Source organism: Aquarana catesbeiana, linkage group LG06 (assembly GCF_042186555.1).
Source record: "Aquarana catesbeiana isolate 2022-GZ linkage group LG06, ASM4218655v1, whole genome shotgun sequence".
NCBI lineage: Eukaryota > Metazoa > Chordata > Amphibia > Anura > Ranidae > Aquarana > Aquarana catesbeiana.
Window position 1 is genome coordinate 213,040,687 of NC_133329.1, and position 20,495 is coordinate 213,061,181.

At 42.2% G+C, this 20,495-nt stretch overlaps 2 protein-coding genes across 6 annotated transcripts in view; one reads left to right on the top strand and one right to left on the bottom strand.

Annotated features, from left to right (window-relative positions):
* The window catches only part of PMM2 (phosphomannomutase 2), a 176,158-nt gene extending 168,003 nt beyond the window's left edge, over positions 1 to 8,155 (bottom strand). For 3 of the 4 annotated variants that reach the window (XM_073632978.1, XM_073632980.1, XM_073632977.1), the window contains exon 1: positions 7,997 to 8,155. In XM_073632978.1, the coding sequence (XP_073489079.1) occupies positions 7,997 to 8,113 (117 nt within the window). In that variant the 5' untranslated portion in view covers positions 8,114 to 8,155. The remainder of the gene's footprint in view (positions 1 to 7,996) is intronic. The other variant, XM_073632979.1, reaches the window with a different exon arrangement.
* Positions 8,096 to 19,659, top strand: TMEM186 (transmembrane protein 186). Of its 2 annotated transcripts, XM_073632982.1 has the most exons (3): positions 8,096 to 8,223; positions 15,843 to 15,938; positions 18,780 to 19,659. In XM_073632982.1, the coding sequence occupies exon 3, from the start codon at positions 18,794 to 18,796 to the stop codon at positions 19,499 to 19,501; it is 708 nt and encodes a 235-aa protein (XP_073489083.1). In that variant the 5' UTR covers positions 8,096 to 8,223; positions 15,843 to 15,938; positions 18,780 to 18,793; the 3' UTR covers positions 19,502 to 19,659. The 2 variants fall into 2 exon arrangements, with proteins under 2 accessions (XP_073489083.1, XP_073489082.1); XM_073632981.1 differs by lacking the exon at positions 15,843 to 15,938.
* Positions 19,660 to 20,495: the final 836 nt, after the last annotated feature.

Here is a 20,495-nt window from a genome sequence, read left to right on the forward strand (position 1 = left end):
GAAGAAGCATCTGAGTGGGAAGCCCAACAGCAGGCAGCAAGGTCACCCACTGATTTAACCCCCAATCCGGCTCCAGACTCTCAGTTCCGAGAGGATCTCAAACACATGCTGGCAACTGTAAGGAACAGTGCTTCTTGCCAGCCCCCGCCCCAACAACAGTCTTGGTTACCAGAAGGGGCACCAGTGATGTATGTCGCTTTTACTCTATCACAAGCAGCGGCCTTAGTGACAAGTCTGCCTGACCCAGAAAAGCAGCCAATTCCCTTCTACAACAGGATAGCGCAGATACAAGAAACTTACTCAGCTGCCTGGAGAGACTTGATCAGCCTATGCCAAATCAAAGCAGGATATGTCTTTTGGCCAGTCATGCAGACGGCCTTCAATGATGCCAGCCTGACAAGTGCCACTTCCTACACCTCAGGCGTGGAGTTCTGTGCACAACTCCACGACTGGGCAAAGGAGAAGTTGACGGATCAGAAGACCACAATCCAAGATATTACCCAAGATAAAGGGGAGTCTGAAGAAGTATCATACTAAACTCGTACAGGCCTTTGATGATCTGAATTTCTCCCACTATGAAAAGAGACACACACGTTTCCTGCGTGGGAGTGGATGGGGTGCTCCGCTCCAGTCCATTTGTAGAGCCACTCCAAGTGGGGACATTTCCTGATTTGCTTGCCAGATTTGTGGTGTCCTCTACATGTCCCTTGAATCTACTAGGAGCTGATGTGTTGTCCGGACTACAGGCCTCAATCAGGACACGCCTGAAGGGGGGATGAAGTTACATACTCCCCTATCTTTAGAAGACTCATCTGCCTTGTGTTCTCTGCCTCTCCTGATGACACTTAATGAAAAAAAAACTTCAAGTTCAATACTGCAGGAAGTACTTGACAGAATCCCTGCGTGCCTATGGTCCACAGGACCGGAAGACAACGGTCACTTAAAGGTGCCACCAGTTTCAGTCAAGCTAAAAGAGGGCGCATCATTGCCCCGGAAACCACAATAACCCCAAGAAGAGAATCCTAAAATGAGAACCAGGTACCTGCTGTGGATGCCTTTGACTGCAAAATACCTCACAGAGGTGGACCTTACAAACGTTTTCTTCAGTGTCCACCCTCACCCCTCCTGCTGGTACCTTTTTGCATTCATCCACGGAAAGAAACGGAAACATACCTAAACAGTTGTGCCACAAGGGGTACAGAACTTTCCAAGCCAGTCTGCAAAAACTATGGCTATCATCCTTGACACATGACAAGAGGAACAGCCGGAAGTGATTCTCTTCCAACATGTTGATGACCTTCTCCTTTGTGCAGCTGACTTACCCCCTGTTGAAGTCACCTCAGAAAGCCTGTTGTGCTATCTTGCCAACCAGGGCTGCAGAGCCTCAAAGCCCAAATTGCAGTGGTGCTCAACACCTGTCATTTTCCTTGGACTAATTTCCTAGTGCAGAGCATGGATTCCAGAAGCCTTCCTACTGATGCTCTGCAATCAGACCCTTCCAGATGTCTCCTGAAGAAATATCTAAAGTTTGAAGCCTTTAAGTGCGCCACCCCCGGCGCTAGGGCTCCCAGACTACGACAAAACGCTCAAGCTCTTTGTATCCGAACGTCTGGGACATGCTGCAGGTGTACTCACCCAATCACACGGCATCAGCCTACGCCCCGTAGGATATTATTCCCGTCGGCTGGATGCGGTAGCAAGAGGAGGCCTATTGTGTCTGCGAGCTGGATTTGCTATACAAGCCTTGCTTGACAAAACTTTGAACTTGGTCTTCGGACACTGCCTCGTTCTGCTTGCTCCCCATGACGTTGTTGCCATATTCAACCAAGATCCAGCCGAAACACTTTTCCACTACCAGACACTTGAGACTCCTGTGTTCCCTCCTACTGGACAGCATTACTCTATTAAGTTGTCAAACACTGAACCCTACCACCCTTCTTCCACTTCTCGAGGGGGGAAAGGAGGAGGAGGAGTAGAGTCTTGACTTGTCACCCCATGACCACACAGGACACGCGGTCACCACTGAAAACACCGTTCTACAAGCTGAAGCCTTACCACCGGTGATGTCTACACAAGAGGCAGAGCTGTAAGCACTTACTACAGCATGTAAATGGGCAGAGGGAAAAAGAGCCAACATTCATATGGACTCAAGATATGCTTTCAGCATTGCCCATGATTATGGTGTTATCTAGGACAGAGGATTCCTGACGGCTGCAGGAACACCTGTGAAAAATTGATGCCTTGCTTCTCCCAACCCAAGTGACTATTCTGAGTAAAGCACACGACAAAATGAACTCAAAGGAAGCTCGAGGCAATCATCTAGCCAATTCAGCTGCCAAACAGACAGCTGGTGGTCCACGGGAAGTGGACAGCAGGGTGGTAGAAGAAGACCACCCCATGCTTACCTTACAGACTTTCCCAGTGGACAGAGTTTATCTAAAAGAATTACAGGAAACAGCAAGTCCGGATAAGAAGGAAAGCTGGAAACGGAGAGGAGGAACTCTCAGAAATGGACTATTCGAGTGCAACAAGAAGCCTTGTCTACCCAGGAGTATGTACCCAGCCGTGGTGCAATGGACACATGGAGCTGCCCACTTGACAAAGACTTTTATGAACTCTCTTATCAACAAGTGTTGCACCAAGAGTTACTCCACTGACCGACAACTTCTGCAGATCATGCATTATCTGCACCAAATGTAACCCAGGATGCACAGAAGAAGCACAGAAGAAGCACCTGGCAAAAGCCCTATACCCCATTCCAGAGGATGCAAATTGATCATTCTCAAGTGCCAAGAAGTGGCAGATTCGAATACGCCCTAGTGGAAGTGGTCACGACTGCCAGGACCCACAGCTAAGAAGCTACTAAGTAAGATAGTATGTAGATTTGGGGTCCCAGAGGTGATATTGAGAGATCAGGGACCAGCCTTAACAACAACCCTTACTAAAGAGATTTGGGCAGCACTGGGGGTTCAGTTGGCACTACACATCCCATACCACCCTCAAAGTAGCGGGAAGGTAGAAAGGATGAATGGGACACTAAAAACAGGATGTTGAAGATGGCCCAAGAGACTAACATGAGTTGGCCAGACAGTTAGCCCATTGCCCTGTTCAGTGTCAGACACACCCCCAGGGGAAACATGCCCTATCCCCTTATGAAATTTTGTTTGGTTCAGCTCCCAGACTTGGTTGTTACTTTCCACAACAGTTACAGTTACAGTCTGATGTGTTGACTAATTATGTAACCATTTTATCACGAGAATTAACCTGAATGCATGTCCAGGTGTTTTCTTCCATTCCAGATCCTGAATTAGATACAGGAACACACCAACTACTGTCTGGAGATACTTGAGCCAAGTTATGATGGTCCATTCCAAGTTTTGCTGACCACAGCCACCTCAGTCAAGTTGGCCAGGAAGAACACCTGAATGCACGCTTATCACTGCAGGAGAGCGTGTTTTCGGGTGCTGCATATCCTTTTTCTGTTTGATCTAGGGGGGAGGGGCCCGGGAGGTGGCCATCACAAAAATGATAACATAATTACGTTTTAGTGTAACTCTTCAGGTACACATGTGACCACCTTTACCTTAGATTACTGTGACATAGTACCTTGTCCGTTTGACCCTTCATGGTGATGCCATTGGTACAGTGATATCCCTGACGGTAAGGACATATATGTAGGCCACACAGACAGTTACTGGGGACAGAGTTGTGGTTTCTGTGGGGGCCAGTGGGTTGGAACACAGGGCCAGACTGGGCGACCACAGAGTGCATTAGAAAAAAAAAGGAAGATGAAAATAGAAAGCCCCATATCCTAACCAAAGATACCCCTGATACATACACTGACCCAGCACACAGTCAGAGGAGGAAGCGAGCAGCTCTCTCCGGAAGCTTTGATCCTCATGTATACATACATGTCATAGGGGTTACAAGGGGGGTCCCTGATGAGTTTAAAGCCAGGGATCAGGTAAAAGCTGGTTTTGAGTCTTTGATCCCCATAACAACTGTCAGCAAGAATGTAGATTGGATTAACTACATGTCATGGTTATGCAATAGAGTTTGTCAATCAGCATACCTGTCTCCATGTGTTCATCTCTAGAGACCAGCTGACCCTCACCTGATTGCTTTTGTAACCTCTCCTATAAGCATGGCCCCACCCCAGGCCCTATCAGGGAACCCTATATTAACCTGTGCACTGCAAGCCAGCAGTGCTGATCAACCACTGTGTGTTAGCCTCTGTGTGTACTTGCTATGTTTCCTACATCTGATTTCTGTTACCGACTTTGGCCTGTTCCCGACCATCCCTGTTTGCCTGTGACCCTGATGTTCCAGCCAGCTGCCTCCTTCCTCTTCTCCTGTAGTCTACCGTGAGCGTGAGCTGTGAGACCCTGGGGGCCGCGACCTGGAGCCAGACTGCAGCGCAGTCCATCCTCACCACTAGAGGCTCTGGTGAACACCTGCTGGCTCTTAGACTCCGCGCCCTGGGGAATCTATGCTCTAGCTCCCAGTGGGATCTGTGTCAGTGATCCAGTAGACCTGCTTCCCGAACCCCCCAGGGTTCAATCCGCAGCAGTCAGCCGTAGGGTCCACTACCTTGCGGTGCACTCCTGATCCCAACGGTGTGCATCTGTCACCCAGCCTCTAGGTGACCTGACACTACACATATTATAACCAACAGAGATTTGTAAATTACTCTAAAGATGCCCTCCAGGGAATTGCTGACCAGTTATCCCCCACTTCCTACATGACATTCCAGGACCTGATGGCCTTAGACATGGTGCTAGCTGGGAAAGGAGGTGTTTTGTAAAATCATAGGAAAAAACGGGAACCTGTTGTACATACATTCCTGATAATATTGGCCCAAATGGTAAGGTTACTCTAGCTATAAAGAAATTAGAAGATCTGTCACTGGAGTTGAAGAACAACTCAGGTATCACAGACCCATGGGACCAATACTTCAGCTGGATGAGTGGGTGGCAGAAGGTGCTCGTCCAGATACGGGTAACGGTATTAATAATCCTGGTTCTTTTAGCCCTGATTGTATGCTGTATTCTACCTTTCGTAAAAAGTTAATGAACAAGGCTGTAGACAATAGCACACCTACATTTCTCCACCAAGAAGAAGAGGACCCCCTTATGATGGAAGATGACAAACCCTTCACTCCTCTACAGTCACTCCCTGTCCATAACCTCACAATCCTATAGGGTTATAGGGATAGATAGCGCCTGACTGCACCTCTCCAGCTGTATCGAGGAGGGAAGTGAACAGTTGCTGCCCAATTCTATATACAGCCTAAAAGAGTTGCTGAGGAGAAGGCCCAGGCCAAAGTGGGACCTTTAGTATTAGGGACAGAAAAGAGAAAATAGTCATTTTAGGGGGGATTGTGAAGGAATGTGATGTAGATAATAATAATAGTAATCTGAAAATGTCTATTTTCTTATGTGCATACATATTTTTCTCCTTACTCATTATATAAGTATACAGGTTTGCTCTGTTCCTATATTTTCTCAAGATGGCGGGTACCCCCTACATCCCACACATCAGAAGAACGCGGAACTAAAGATAAAACCAAAGACAGTCAGACCTCGTTATGAACATTCTCCATTTTCTTTTTCTATCTTAACCAATGAGATGTACCTATTAGACTAACATAGCAATGACGTATTTGTGTGTATAAAACATTAACACCGCCTTGAATAAATTAGAAGTGTAACAAGTAACGGAGCTGAGCGTGTCTCAGAGTGTTTACTTTTATATGCATGCATATCAACACTTTTCAAATTAGAGACAGCAGCAGATAACCTTGGGCTCGATTGGAGCTCTTAATCATTTCCATAACAATACACTGCCTTGCACAGAATAGGGCTCGATAGGACATGTTCACCACCCTGGACCACACCTCCCCTTTATTTCCACCTACATTCTGTACAATCTGATTGTTCAACTCCTTTAAAATCTATCATCTATATTATGTAGTGCAAGAGCCTGTCTGATATTATACAAATTGAATATATTTTTTAGGTGGGTTCGCCTATTCCATAGTTTTGGTGAATCTAAAAGGAAACTGTATAGATTGCATAGTGTATGGCCATCTTTATACAAGCACATAGGAGGGAGTAGACAGACACTCAGCTGTCAGACCCCGTTCACATCTCCCAACAGCGGGAACTTGCATTCCCGCACGCTTTTTTTTGCGTTGGGGGGGGGGGGGTTGCTCGTCATGCATAGGGTAGCCAACTTACTTACACGATAATCACCTCAAAGAAGCTCCAGAACTTTTTTTTGGAATGGAGCAAGGTGTGTTTTCCATCGTGCTTTTTGGTGCATTTGCAGCGCATGTGTCACGTGGCAGACACACGTCTACTATCTGCGCTTGGAGTGCCATTAACATTTAACAGTAATGCAAGTGCAATGTGTGTTTGCAAAACACGTAGCAATGCGCACATTTTCTATGTGGTTTGCTGTGTGTTCAGAAATGCGTAGATGTGAATGGACCCTCATTGTTCTTGTGTAAAAAGTAAAAACACAGATTTCACTTTCAGGCCCCAATCGCACCTAGCAAAGTAGGACTGAATGTTTGTTGGCTAATATTTCTCACAACACGCATATGGCAACCCAATTACTTCAAAAGGGCTGTGCTAAATGTAGCAAAGTAGCTTATGGATCATTAGGGCGTATTGCGGTTTGCATGTTTTTTTTTGCTGCATTTGTGGCTTTTTTTTCACATGGCAAAATGTGTGTTTGCTTCTGCCTTTGGGTGTCATTAATGACAGAAAGTGTGACTAGTTAATTTTAGATGTTTAAAGGAGGACAAACTATCTACAATCTGATTGCACAACCTCCTTTAGATTTACCAAAACTATATAATAGGAGGACACACCATCTATCCAATCACTCTCTATCAAATCAGGTAGGCTCTTGCACTACATAGTTGATGGTAGATCTTAGGCCACTTTCACAATGAGGCATTTTACATGCGTTTTAGCGCCTCTCCTGTCACTCCAGTGTGAAAGCCCGAATGGTTTTACACTGGAGCGGTGCGCTTGCGGGACGTTAAAAAAAAATAAACAAAAACAAAGTCCTGCAAGCAGCATCTTTGGGTCAGTTTATGAGCAGTGTATACACCAAGCTGCTTGGCGATGGTCTTGTAGCCCATTCCAGTCTTGTGTAGGTCTACAATTGTGTCCCGACATAGCCAGCTCTTTGGTCTTGGCCATGATGGAGAGATTGGAATCTGATTGATTGCTTCTGTGGACAGTTGTCTTTTACACAGGTAACAAGCTGAGATTAGGAGCATACCCTTTAAGAGAGTGCTTCTAATCTCAGCTTATTACCTGTATAGAAGACACCTGGGAGCCAGAAATCTTGCTGATTGATAGGGGATCAAATACTTATTTCACTCATTAAAATGCAAATCAATTTATAACTTTTTTGAAATTTGTTTTTCTGGGTATTTTTGTTGTTAATTTTGTCTCTCATTGTTAAAATAAACCTACAATTAAAATGATAGACTGATCATTTTTTTGTCAGTGGGCAAACGCACAAAATCAGCAGGGGATCAAATACTTTTTCCCCCTCACTGTATATGAAAAAGGGGAGGAAACAAAAATGGGAACCAAAGCTGGCCAAATTCTTTATTTTCCCAGAGAGTAGAAGATAATACCTGATTGGCTGCCATGGATAACAGCTCCAATTTTCTTCCAGCAAATTATTTATGAAGGACCCCAATAAGTGGATTTCTAGGTTTCCCCCAACCTAAGGCACAGATGTTCTAATTCTGTTCTCAGCCATCTGGGATGTCATTTTTAAAGGTAGCATTATAGTGAAATATATTTTAAAATGCATAAAAGAAGAAGATCAAATATACATTTGTGTTTTATCATGTAACTACTTTAAAGTATTCGTCCAGTCTCTGAAAGTTATTCTCTTGCACAGGAACTACAGGTCCCAGCATTCCACACTCAGAAGCAGCAGCTCCTCCATACGTGAATACAGGTACCTGCCTGGCAGCTGTCAAAGTCCCATCCACATCAAACAGACACAGCGTACTGCCCCGATCAGCCATCTCTACTGTCACTCTGTGTTTCTTCCGGGTAATGAATGAAGTCGGCCACATCACTACTTCCTAGTCACATGACCTTTCCCGGAAGTAACGTGTGGACGCCACTCGTAAATACGGCCGTACGTGTTGTGAGGCACGCTTCCGGTGTGCGGGTGGTGGAGGAGGTGAGAAATGTGCTGCTTATAATCATGTCCCCGGACTGTGTACATGATATCATGCTGGCCTAACTGGGACATTTCGTGAATATATTTAACTTTGAATGATAGCTTTGTCGTTTACACGGAGTTCCTAGCTCTTTTATGCAGACTTGTATTTTTTTTGTATATGCCAAATGCATTATACTCAATAAACCTCTCAATCTGCTATTTTGAAATGCTGGTATAATAGAAAAATAGCTGCGGAAAAGGAAAAAAAGAAACATTTTTTTAATGCTAAAAAATTACTTCTAACCTTCAAACATTATACATTTTTTTTTTTTTGCAGAGACCCAAGGGAATAAAGTGGTGATCGCTGCAAATTATTTTTTTGTCACATGGTATATGCGTAGCAGTTTTGCAAATACACTTTAACCACTTCAGCCCCGGAAGGATTTACCCCCTTAATGAGCTGGCCAATTTTTGCAATACAGCACTGCATTGCTTTAACTGACAATTGCGCAGTTGTGCGACGTTGTACCCAAACAAAATTGATGTCCTATTTTTTCAAATAGAGCTTTCTTTTGGTGGTATTTGATCACCTCTGCGGTTTTTATTTTTTTAAAGCTATAAACAAAAAAAAAAGCGAAAATTTTGAAAAAAATACAATATTTTTTTACTTCCTGCTATAATACATATCCCACAAAAAAATATAAGAAAACACATTTCTTCATCAATTTAGGCCAATATATATTCTGCTATTGTAATGTGTACAAAATAGGGGAACAATTTAGGGACTTATTGTTTTTACTAGTAATGGCGAAGATCAGAAATTTGTAGCAGGCCTGCGACGTTGCGGCAGACAAATCTGACCCTAAGTGACACTTTGATCACTGTATAAATGGCACTGTCAGGGAAAGGGTTAACACTAGGGGTGATCAAAGGGTTAAGTGTTCCATAGGGAGGTGTTTTCAAACTGTCAGGGGGACGGACTGACTGGGAGTAGAGAGAGATTGCTGTTCCCTTTTTTTTATACCACGTCAGTGTCCATTTTCGGGGGAGTAAATTTCAACTTTACAGTTCAGTATTTACCCGACTCGCTATTCACATCATAGTGCCATTTTTTACATATTTTTTTTTTTTCTTTCCCCTCTTTTGCCTATTTTTACAAATGTCATTTAGAAGAAATCTACATCGCTTACAGTCCGCAACACAGCAGCAGCCCTCTTCAAAAAATGGCAAGTAAAGCAAGTTTAATGCCGCACTTATCTAAACCCCCCTCCCTTCCCCTCCCAACCCCCCCCCCCCAAAAACCCCCGAACCCCGAAGTCCTATATCTCCTTCAACCATAGGCCTCAGAGCCAACTAATTCAACACCACTAATGGACTCCACTCCTGTTGCATTTTACCGATCTCTAACTACACGAGGACCATATTGATTAGACCTATTAGATTCCCAAAACCTCTGCAGGATCTTATTGAACTTTTAAATTTTTGCCAACCCTTCCATTTTTCCTCATACTCGTCCATTTCCACTCCCTCGGTATATCTCAGATATTCTAAATTCTGAGTTTCACTTGTTTTGTCGTACCATTCTTGTAATGTTGAGCCGCTTCTTTCCTGCCAGTGTCTCGCTATGAGGTTTTTGGCTGCATTCAAAAATTGTGGTATAAGTGTTCTCAGATATGACTCAGTTGACATTCTGAAGCCATGAAATAAGCATGCCCATGGATCATCAGGGACTACTATATGGGTTATCTCACTAATAATTTTCCTTATCTCACCCCAGTATTTTTAAATTTCTGGGCATTGCCACCAGATGTGTGCCATTGTACCAAGCTCTTTGCATCCCCTCCAGCAATATTGCGAGGTTTCGCTCTGATACTTAGATGCTCTGTCTGGGGTAATGTAACATCTTGCCAAACATTTGTAGTTTAACTCGGACACCTTATAGTTTACTGATGTATTATGAACTCGTTTTAATAAAATCGTAGCCTCCACGTCTGTGAGTTTTGATTTTAGTTCTGTCTCCCACTTTTTAATGAATACCGGACTATCTGTTCCCTTCAAATCAATCAACATCCTATAGATCTTCGAAATCCCCTTCTTCCCTGCTTTATCGACACAGTTTCTCTAAAGGCTGTAAGTTATCCTCTGTTCTAATGGGTTGGGGGAGTGTTTCAATGAAGTGTTTTAATTGAGAGTATCGCCAATCGCTTTTGTTTTTTAAGATCGCTTTTGTTTTTTAAGTCTTGAAAAGAACAAAGTTTGCCCCTCTCCATAACATCCTTAAGCTGTGCTCCTTCTTGCAGAATCCATCTCCCACTCAAAATCTCCATGCCTGGTGCGAAAAATTCTGTGTCCTTCAGAGGGATCAAAGGGGAGTTATACTCCCATTTCTCCCTTTTATGCAATTTATCCCATACTTTTAAAGTATATTTGGTGATAATATGTGTCTCGGAACTAAGTTTCCTAAAAAGTGGAGGAATCCAGATTACTTTACTCATGTTTACTTTACTAATCGTGTTATCCATTTTCACCCAACGCTTTTCCTTATTACCTTTTGCCCATTCAATAATTCTTGATAAAATAATTGCCTCGTGGTAACATCTAATGTCTGGTGCTCCCCAGCCCCCCTTCTCCTTGTCCCCAACCAGTGTTGCAAAACTTATATGCAGGTTTTTCCCTCTCCAAATAAATTTTAAGAAAAGTGAGTGCAATTTTTTGAAATATGCTTGTGGTAATGGAATAGGGAGCATTTGCATTTTGTATAAAATCTTTGGCAATATTGCCATCTTAAGGATGTTAATTCTTCCCCCCCTCCCATGACAGCTGTCCTCTTGTAATTCTGTTCAGCTCCCCCTTGATCTCATTAAGGAGAGGAACACAATTAACTTGGTATAGAGACTCTGTTGATCTAGTTATCTTTATCCCAAGTTAATTTTATCTCTTTTTTTCCCCCACGCAAATGGGAACTCCTTATGGACCGTACGATACTTTTTATCCATCTTATTGATTTCTAGTATTTCTGATTTGGCCGGGTTGATCTTGAAATTTGAAATTTCACAGTATTCCTTCAAGGTTTTAAGCAGGTTAGGGAGAGTTATCCTAGGTCTGGTGATATAAAAAAGAATTTCGTCTGCGAAGGCAGCCAACTTGTGTACTTCGTCTCCGTCGAATACTCCCATGATATCCAGGTTCATCCTTATCCTTGTTAACAGAGGTTTGAGCGCAAGCACGAACAGAAGGGGGGAAAGTGGGCACCCCTGTCTAGTTCCGTTGGTCATTACAAACGACTCAGAGAGTGTTCTGTTGACTTTGACCCTCGCAGAAGGACGGACATATAGTGCCTTTATCCATCTGATCCTATTGGGCCCAAATCCTATCTCCTTCAACATACAGAACATAAAGCCCCAGTCTACCCTGTCAAAGGCTTTCTCCGCATCAGTTGACAGGAGTAGACCTGGGGCTCCACTGTCTAATTCTTTGGGTAACCAAGAGTGTTCTTATACCGTTATCCCGTCCCTCCCTACCAGGGATGAACCCAACCTGATCTGGATGGACCATGTTGTTCAATATGTTCTTCACTCTTCCGGCCAATATTTTTGCAAATAATTTCGTGTCCGTATTGAGGAGCGCTATAGGCCTGTAGCTAGAACAGAGTGTGCTATCCTTGCCCTCCTTCAATATAATGGTGATAATGGCTTCTAGCGCTTCTTTCCCCATCTCCCACTTTACTCCTATTCCATTCATGTACGAACATAATTTAGGAATTAGTAAGTCTTGGAATTTTTTATAGTAAAGTACGGTGAAGTCGTCAGGCCCAGGACTTTTCCCCACCGACGTTTCTTTCAATATTTTTTTTATTTTGTCCTCTGTTATAGGGGCCTCTAGTAAATTATATTTATCTTCTGCTATTTTTTTTAGTCCCAGCTCCTGAAAAAAAACGTTGGTTCTCTCCCTTTTCTTGTCTGCCTCGCTCGTTGAGATCTTGTTATTAATAGAGAGATTGCTGTTCCTGATCTCTCTCTCTCTCCTCCCCTGTCAGAACAGGTATCTGCTTGTTTACATTGGCAGATCCTGTTCTGCCTCTCTTCACCGCGTTCACAGGTGGCTGGCGGACATCGAGTCCTAATGCACGATGTTCGCGCAGCCGGGCTGCCCTGCCGCAGTATGTGGAAGTGGTTAATGAATTAAAAAAATAAAACACAATATTTACCCTAATTTTTTTTGTATGGTGCCTTGAAAAAGTATTTATTGTGATTTTATGTGATAGACCAGTGGTCTCCAAACTGTGGCCCTTTCCTTTATCCAGCCCTTCAGGCATTATTCCTGCCACTGACACGAATAATGGGGTATAATTCTTGCCACTGGCACCAGCAATGGGGCACTGTTCCTCCCACTGAAGCCAACTATTTCCCCCCCTAATACCAAAGATCAGGCATTGTTCACTCCCACCGGACAAAGTCCGGCCCCTCTAAAGTCTAAAGGACAGTAAACGCCTTTTCTTTAGAAAGTTTGTAGATCCCCGTGATAGACCAACACAAAGTGACACATAATTGTGAAGTGGAAGGAAAATTATAAATGGTTTTCAAAATGTTTTGCAAATAAATAAGTGTGGCATGCATTTGTATTCAGCCCACTTTACTCTGATACCCCTAACTAAAATCTAGTGGAACCAGTTGCCTTCAGAAGTCACCTAGTTAGTAAATAGAGTCCACCTGTGTGTAATTTAATCTCAGTATAAATGCAGCTGTTCTGGGAAGCCCTCAGAGGTTTGTTAGAGAACCTTAGTGAACAAACAGCATGATGAAGGCCAAAGAATACACCAGACAGGTCAGGGATAAAGTTGTAGAGAAGCTTAACCACTTCAGCCCCGAAAGGATTTACCCCCTTAAAGCGGAACTTAAGTCATTTTCCCATCTATTAAATCTTCTGCCTTGTTGTTTTAACTTTGGATAGTAAAACCTTTTTTTTTTGCTGCCAGTAAATACCTTATACAGCCCACTTCCCATTTCTTGTCTGGTAAAAAGCCTAGGCTTATGACTTCATACACAGCTCTCTCTCTCACACTCGTGAGTTTGCCAGGAAAGGAGGGGGGATGAGTCATAAGAGGGCCAATGAGAGCTGCAGAGCTGGAGGTGCGCCTCTGTGTGTCTGTTTAAATCCAGGAAGTGAACAGGCAGCAGCTCCAGCTGCCCAGAGTTAAAATGGATGCGGCCAGACTCTGTGGAGGGAGATTTCTGTTGCATATTTGGCAAGTACAGAATCACAATAAATATATATATATATATATATATATATATATATATATATATATATATATATATATATATATATATATATATATATATATATATATATATATATATATATATATATATATATATATATATATATATAATAGATCAAAGCATATTCATATGGACACCGGCCCTAAACATACAGCCAGAGGTACAATGAAATGGTTTAGATCAGTGATGGCGAACCTTGGCACTCCAGATGTTTTGGAACTACATTTCCCATGATGCTCATGCACTCTGCAGTGTAGTTGAGCATCATGGGAAATATAGTTCCAAAACATCTGGGGTATCAAGGTTCGCCATCACTGGTTTAGATCAAAGCATATTCATATGTTAGAATGGCGCAGTCAAAGTTCAGACCTAAATCCAATTGAGAATCTGTGGCAAGACTTGAAAATTGCTGTTCACAGATGCTCTCCATCCAATATGACTGAGCTTGAGCTATTTTACAAAGAAGAATGGGCAAAAATGTCACTCTGTAGATGTGCAAAGCCAGTAGAGACATCCCCAAAAAGACTTGCAGCTGTAATTGCAGCAAAAGGTGGTTCTACAGAGTATATTGGCTCAGGGGGGCTGAATACAAATGCACCCCGCACTTTTCAGATATTTATTTGTAAAAAATGTTGAAAATCATTTTCCTTCCACTTCACAATAATGTGACACAATTATGTGTTGGTCTATCACATAAAATCCCAATAAAATACATATTTACGTTTTTGGTTGTAACATGACAAAATGTGGAAAATTTCAATGGGTATGAATAGTTTTTTAAGGCTCTGTATATTGCGAAAGATGATGTTATGCCGAGTAAATAGATACCTAACATGTCACGCTTTAAAATTCCTTGTGGAATGGCAACAAACAAACTTTAAATATCTTTACAGGTTACCTGTTTAGAGTTACAGAGGAGGTCTAGTGCTAGAATTATTGCTCTTGCTCAAACATTCGTGGCAATATCTCACATGTGTGGTACGAATACCGTTTATGTATGCGTTTGCTTCTGTGCATGAGCACAGAGGGATAGGGGCGCTTTTTTTTTTTTTTTTTTACACTGTCCCTTTTTAATTAATTAATTTTTTTTTTTTTTTTTTTTTTTTATCACATTTATTCCTATTACAAGGAATGTAAACATCCCTTGTGGTAGAAATAAAGATGGCAGGTCCTCCTTATGGAGAGATTGGGGGTCAACTAGATCTCAAATCTTTTCTGTACCTTTTCAAAAACAAAACATAAAAAAAATATATATAAATTTGCTTTATCCCCTTCCTAAAAAGTGCACTTATTGGGATTCGGCACTGCGTCGCTTTAACTGACAATTGTGCGATGTTACACCAAAACAAAATTGACGTTCTTTTTTTCCCACAAATAGAGCTTTCTTTTGCTGGTATTTGATCACCTCTGTGGTTTATTTTTTACGCTATAAACAAAAAAAGAGCGTCAATTTTGGAAAAAAAAAATATATATATTTTTTACTTTTTGCTATAATAAATATCCCCAAAAAAATATAAAAAAAAATATTTTTTTCCTCAGTTTAGGCCGATATGTATTCTACATATTTTTGGTAAATATATTGATTGGTTTGCGAAAAAGTTATAGCATCTACAAAATAGGGGATAGATTTATGGCATTTTTATTATTATTATATATATATTTTTTTTATTAGTAATGGCGGTGATCTGCGATTTTTATCGTGACTGCGACATTGCGGCGGACGCATCGGACACTTTTGACACTATTTTGGGACCATTGTCATTTATACAGCGATCAGTGCTATAACAATGCACCGATTACTGTAAATGACACTGGCAGGGGTTAAACACTAGGGGGCAATCAAGGGGTTAAGTGTGTCCTAGGGAATGATTCTAACTGGGGGGGGATGGGCGCACTACAACATGACAGAGATTACTGCTCCTGATGACAGGGAGCAGTAGTTCTGTCATGTTGCTAGGCAGTACAGGAAAATGCCTTGTTTACATAGTAGGCATCTTCCCGCTCTGCTGCTCCGTGACACGATCGCGGGACCCGTGGGCACGGTCACGCAGTATGGCTGATATCTTCAGCCATAATCCCGGTAAACCACTTGCAAACCGCAATCAATATATATATATATATATATATATATATATATATATATATATATAGCGGTCCACAAGTGGTTAAATTGTTCATTCTTTTTTACAGAAAAACACAGCGCACCTTCCCTCCTGGCCCCCCGCTGTACTTACCTCTGAGGATATTAAGTTGTCAGTGCCCACGTGGCCGGTGCAGTGGCTCCTGGGATTTAAAATGTGATTGCGATCCTGATTAGTCAGCACCGTCACAAAGCATCTGTCTGATCTGTTCCAGAAGCACTTCGCAGAGAAGAGGGAGAAGAGTGGGAATTTCAAATCCCCAGACCACAGTACTGACTGTGTGGGTACTGCCAGCTCATCATCCCTGGAGGTAAGTACAGCGGAGACCAGGGGGGAGTTGTCAGGGTGTGCAATGTTGGTTCACCTTTTGAATTTTTTTCTGTAAAGGTGAACTAACGTTTTAAAGCGGAACTTCATCCAAAAAGGGGAAGTTCCGCTTTAAAGTGGTTGTAAACCTCAGACATGAAATATGACAAAGCATATCCCTTTATAGTGTGTTCTTGTCTCAATTTAACCACTTGCCGACCAGCCGCCATCATTATACGGCGGCAGGTCGGCTCGTTCCTGCAAATCGCCGTAGCCGTACGTCCAATCAGCTCTCAGAACTTTTCTAACTGAGCTCTGCAGTGTGTAACCAGCTCTCTGTCCCCTTTTTTCTGAACTCTCAGACAAGCAGATAAAGAGGTACAACATATGTAGGATGATTTGTTTCATCTTTGTGTATCACTTGAAGCCAGTCACTCCCCCCCCCTCCTCTGCCACATAGAGAACAAAATGGCAATCGTTGCAATATTTTATGTCACACTGTATTTGCGCAGCAAAAAGGGAATTTTTTTGGGAAAAAAGACACTTTCATGAGTTAAAAAAAAACTAAACAGTAACATTAGCCCAATTTTTTTGTATAATGTGAAAGATGATGTTGCGCCGAGTAAATAGATGCCGAACATGTCATGCTTTGAAATTGCACACACTCGTGGAATGGTGACAAACTACGGTACCTAAAAAATCTCCATATGTAAACATCCCTTGTGACAGTAATAGGTGGTGACAGGTACTCTTTATGGAGGGATCGGGGGTCTAAAAGACCCCCGATCCCTCCTTTGCCAAAAAATGCGATTCTGAATACTGTCTTTTTTTCTTTTTTTAAATGCCGCCATTGGCAGCCGAGTAAACCGGAAGTGACGTTGTGACATCTCTTCCATGTTTACACAAAGAAGGCTGTAAGGAAGCCATTTCCAGCTTCGTTCCAGTCTCACTCTAGCCAGCGGAAGTGCCAGTTCGTGGATTGGGTCTCCCGGTGGGACAGGAGGCCCGGGAAGAGCAGCGGAAGGTGCCGGGAGTGGGTGATTCCCCTCCCGCTCCTTCGGGATAACAGTCGAGCGGTTTTTAGCCGCATCGGTTGTTATTTCTGAAGAGCCGCCCGCCCACCCTAAAAATTGTTACCGGTATGATGCATGCAGCTGCATGCATCATCCCGGTATAACCCCCTAAAGCCAAGGCCACATGTGCGCATACGGTCCGCGCTAAGGGGATAAACATTGTAACTTTTCATTCTTAGATCAAAGGAATGATCTTCGGTCTGTAAAGGAGGGAAGTTTAACCACTTAAAGACTAAACCTTTTTCTGACACTTGTTTTTTTACAAAGTTAAAATCAGTATTTTTTGCTAAAAAAATTACTTGGAGCCCCCAAACATTATAAATATTTTTTTAGCAGAGACGCTAGGGGATAAAATGGCAACTGTTGCAATATTTTGTCACACTGTATTTGCGCAGCGGTCTTTCAAATGCAAAAAACGGAAAAAAATACACACACAATGAATTTAAAAAAAAACTAAACAGTAATGTTAGCCCAATTTTTTTTTGTATAATGTGAAAGATAATGTTACGCTGCGAGAATCGTGATCTTTATTCTAAGCAAAAAAAATTGATTTTCATTTTAGCCATAATCGTGCAGCTCTACTGGACAGGTGTCTTTTATACAGGTAACAAGCTGAGATTAGGAGCACTGCCTTTTAATAGAGTGCTCCTAATCTCAGCTCTTTAACTGTATAGAAGACACCTGGCAGCCAGAAATCTTGCTGATTGATAGGGCATCAAATACTTATTTCACTCATTAAAATGCAAATCCATTTATAACTTTTTTGAAATGCGTTTTTCTGGATATTTTTGTTGTTATTCTGTCCCTCACTGTTTAAATAAACCTACCATTAAAACTATAGACTGCAAATTTCTGTGTCAGTGGGAAAACATACAAAATCAGCAGGGGATCAAATACTTTTTTCCCTAATTGTATTTTTACTCGAGTGAGGGCAGGGATACCGGGCATTAGGCCGCTTGCCCTGGGGCCGCTTTTAACAGTGGCTGCAGCGCTCCCCTCTCTCCCTCCCTTACACAAAGGGAGACCGCTGTGTCTCGGAGCTGACTCTGAAACTTTTGGCCGCGCTGTGACAAAAGTCCCGCCCTCCTCCTAGACCAGCTCATGTGATAGACAAAACACTGCATCTATCACACAAGCTGGTCTAGGAGGAGGGCGGGACTTTTGTCATAGCGCGGCCGAACATTCCAGACTGAGCTCCGAGATACAGCGGGAGATGCCCGCTGTGCAATCCAGGTACTGACTGCATGAATGGGCATAGTCACTACTAGTGAGGCGGCAATGACGGGCACAATGAGGCGGCAATGATGAGCATGGTAATGCTGCAATAATGGGCATAGTGAGGCTGCGGTGATGGGCACAGTGAGGCTACAATGATGGGCATTGTGAGGCTACAGTGATGGGCACGGTAAGGCTGCAATGATGGGAATGGTGAGGCTGCGGTGATGGGCACAGTGAGGCTACAATGATGGGAACGGTAAGGCTGCAATGATGGGCAGTGAGGCTGCATTGATGGGCACAGTGACGCCAGCAGCCTCTGTGTTGTCCGTGCCGCACCACATCCTGAAAATTTACCAGTAGCTGCTGCATTTCCCACCCTAGGCTTATACTCGAGTCAATACGTTTTCCCAGTTTTTTGTGGCAAAATTAGGTGCCTAGGCTTATATTCCGTATTTTCCAATTTTAAATGAAATAAATTATTTGAATTTCCTTTTTTTTTTTTACATTTTGAATAAGTTTGGTAACAAAATGTGTGTGTTTTGTTATTTTTCTAGCGGGATCCATAAACATGGCACTACTTTATGGCTTTTCCATGAGGTTCAGACCCATTAATCGACCAATATTATTGTGGACATGGAAATCAAGATTGCAAAGGAGTGCCAACTTCATTGGATGTGGAGAAAATCCTCAAACTATACCTGGAAATGTATTTTCACATTTCACATCTTTTAAATACAGGAATCCACAGTTACTAAGCCAAAATACATTCTGTTTATCTGCTACTGACACCAAGACTGATGTGAAGAAATTTCATTTGATCTACAAGTTTCCTGGAATACGCATGTGCAAGGCTGTTTCCAGACTGAAGATTTTGCAGACAATGTTGACTATTATGGTCCTTCCACCTATTTATTATTACTATTTGCAAGGGCAAGTTGCAGAGTTTATTGTTTTTAATTTTACTGGAATAGCTGTGTTTGCTGGTGCTATGCTGTATAGCCTTACATATTATTTACAGAGAATTATAGGGATGATTTATATAAACCAAGAAGCAACAATTCTGAAGATTTCTCACTTGACGTTTTGGGGTAAAAGAAAAGATATTTTTTTATCAGTTGAAGATGTGAAAGCGCTGTCAGAAACTGGAGACCAGAAAGGGGAAGTTCTCTTTCAGGTCAGAAGATACAGCAGTCCAGATATATTATACATAACAACACGCTTTGGCCAGATTGTGGATAAAGAAAAGTTTTGTTTTATATTTGGAGAAATAAAATAATTAATTGCTCATTTTAGCATCTCAAAAGACACAGTTGTCAGGATCATTGTTGTGTTCTCTGGGTGATTTTACAACCCCAATTTCCAAAAAAGCTTGGATGCTGTGTAAAATCTATAAATAAAACATACGGTATCTCACAAAAGTGAGTACACCCCTCACATTTTTGTAAATATTTTATTATATATTTTCATGTGACAAAACTGAAGAAATGACATTTTGCTACAATGTAAAGTAGTGAGTGTACAGCTTGTATAACAGTGTAAATTTGCTGCCCCCTCAAAATAACTCAACACACAGCCATTAACCACTTCAGCCCCGGAAGGAATTACTCACTTCCTGACCAGGCCATTTTTTGTGATATGGCACTGCGTCGCTTTAACTGACAATTGCTCAGTCGTGCGACGCTGTACCCAAACAAAATTGATGTCCTTTTTTTTTTTTTGGTGGTATTTGACCACCTCTGCGGTTTTTATTTTTTGTGCTATAAACAAAAAAAAGTGACAGTAAAAATGTTTTTTTTTTTCCCAAAATTATCTGCTATAATACACTTAGCAAAATTATAAACGCAACACTTTTGTGTTTGTCCCTATTTATCATGACCTGAACGCAAAGATCTATGACTTTTTCTATGTACACAAAAGGCCTATTTCTCTCAAATATTATTCACAAATCTGTCTAAATCTGTTAGTGAGCACTTCTCCTTGGCCAAGATAATCCATCCACCTCACAGTTGTGGCATATCAAGATGCTGATTAGACAGCATGATTATTGCCTGTGCCTTAGGCTGGCCACACATGTGGCCTGTTGGTCTAGTCCTCTTCAATGGCTGTGCAACGTTGCTGGATATTGGCAAGAACTGGAACACGCTGTCGTATACGCTGATCCAGAGCATCCCAAACATGCTCAGTGGGTGACATGTCCAATGAGTATGGCCATGCAAGAACTGGGATGTTTACAGCTTCCAGGAATTGTGTACAGATTCTTGCAACATGGG

Coding starts and splice junctions, on each gene's coding strand:
- TMEM186 (XM_073632982.1), top strand. CDS start 18,794: ATGGCACTACTTTATGGCTTTTCCATGAGGTTCAGACCCATTAATCGA.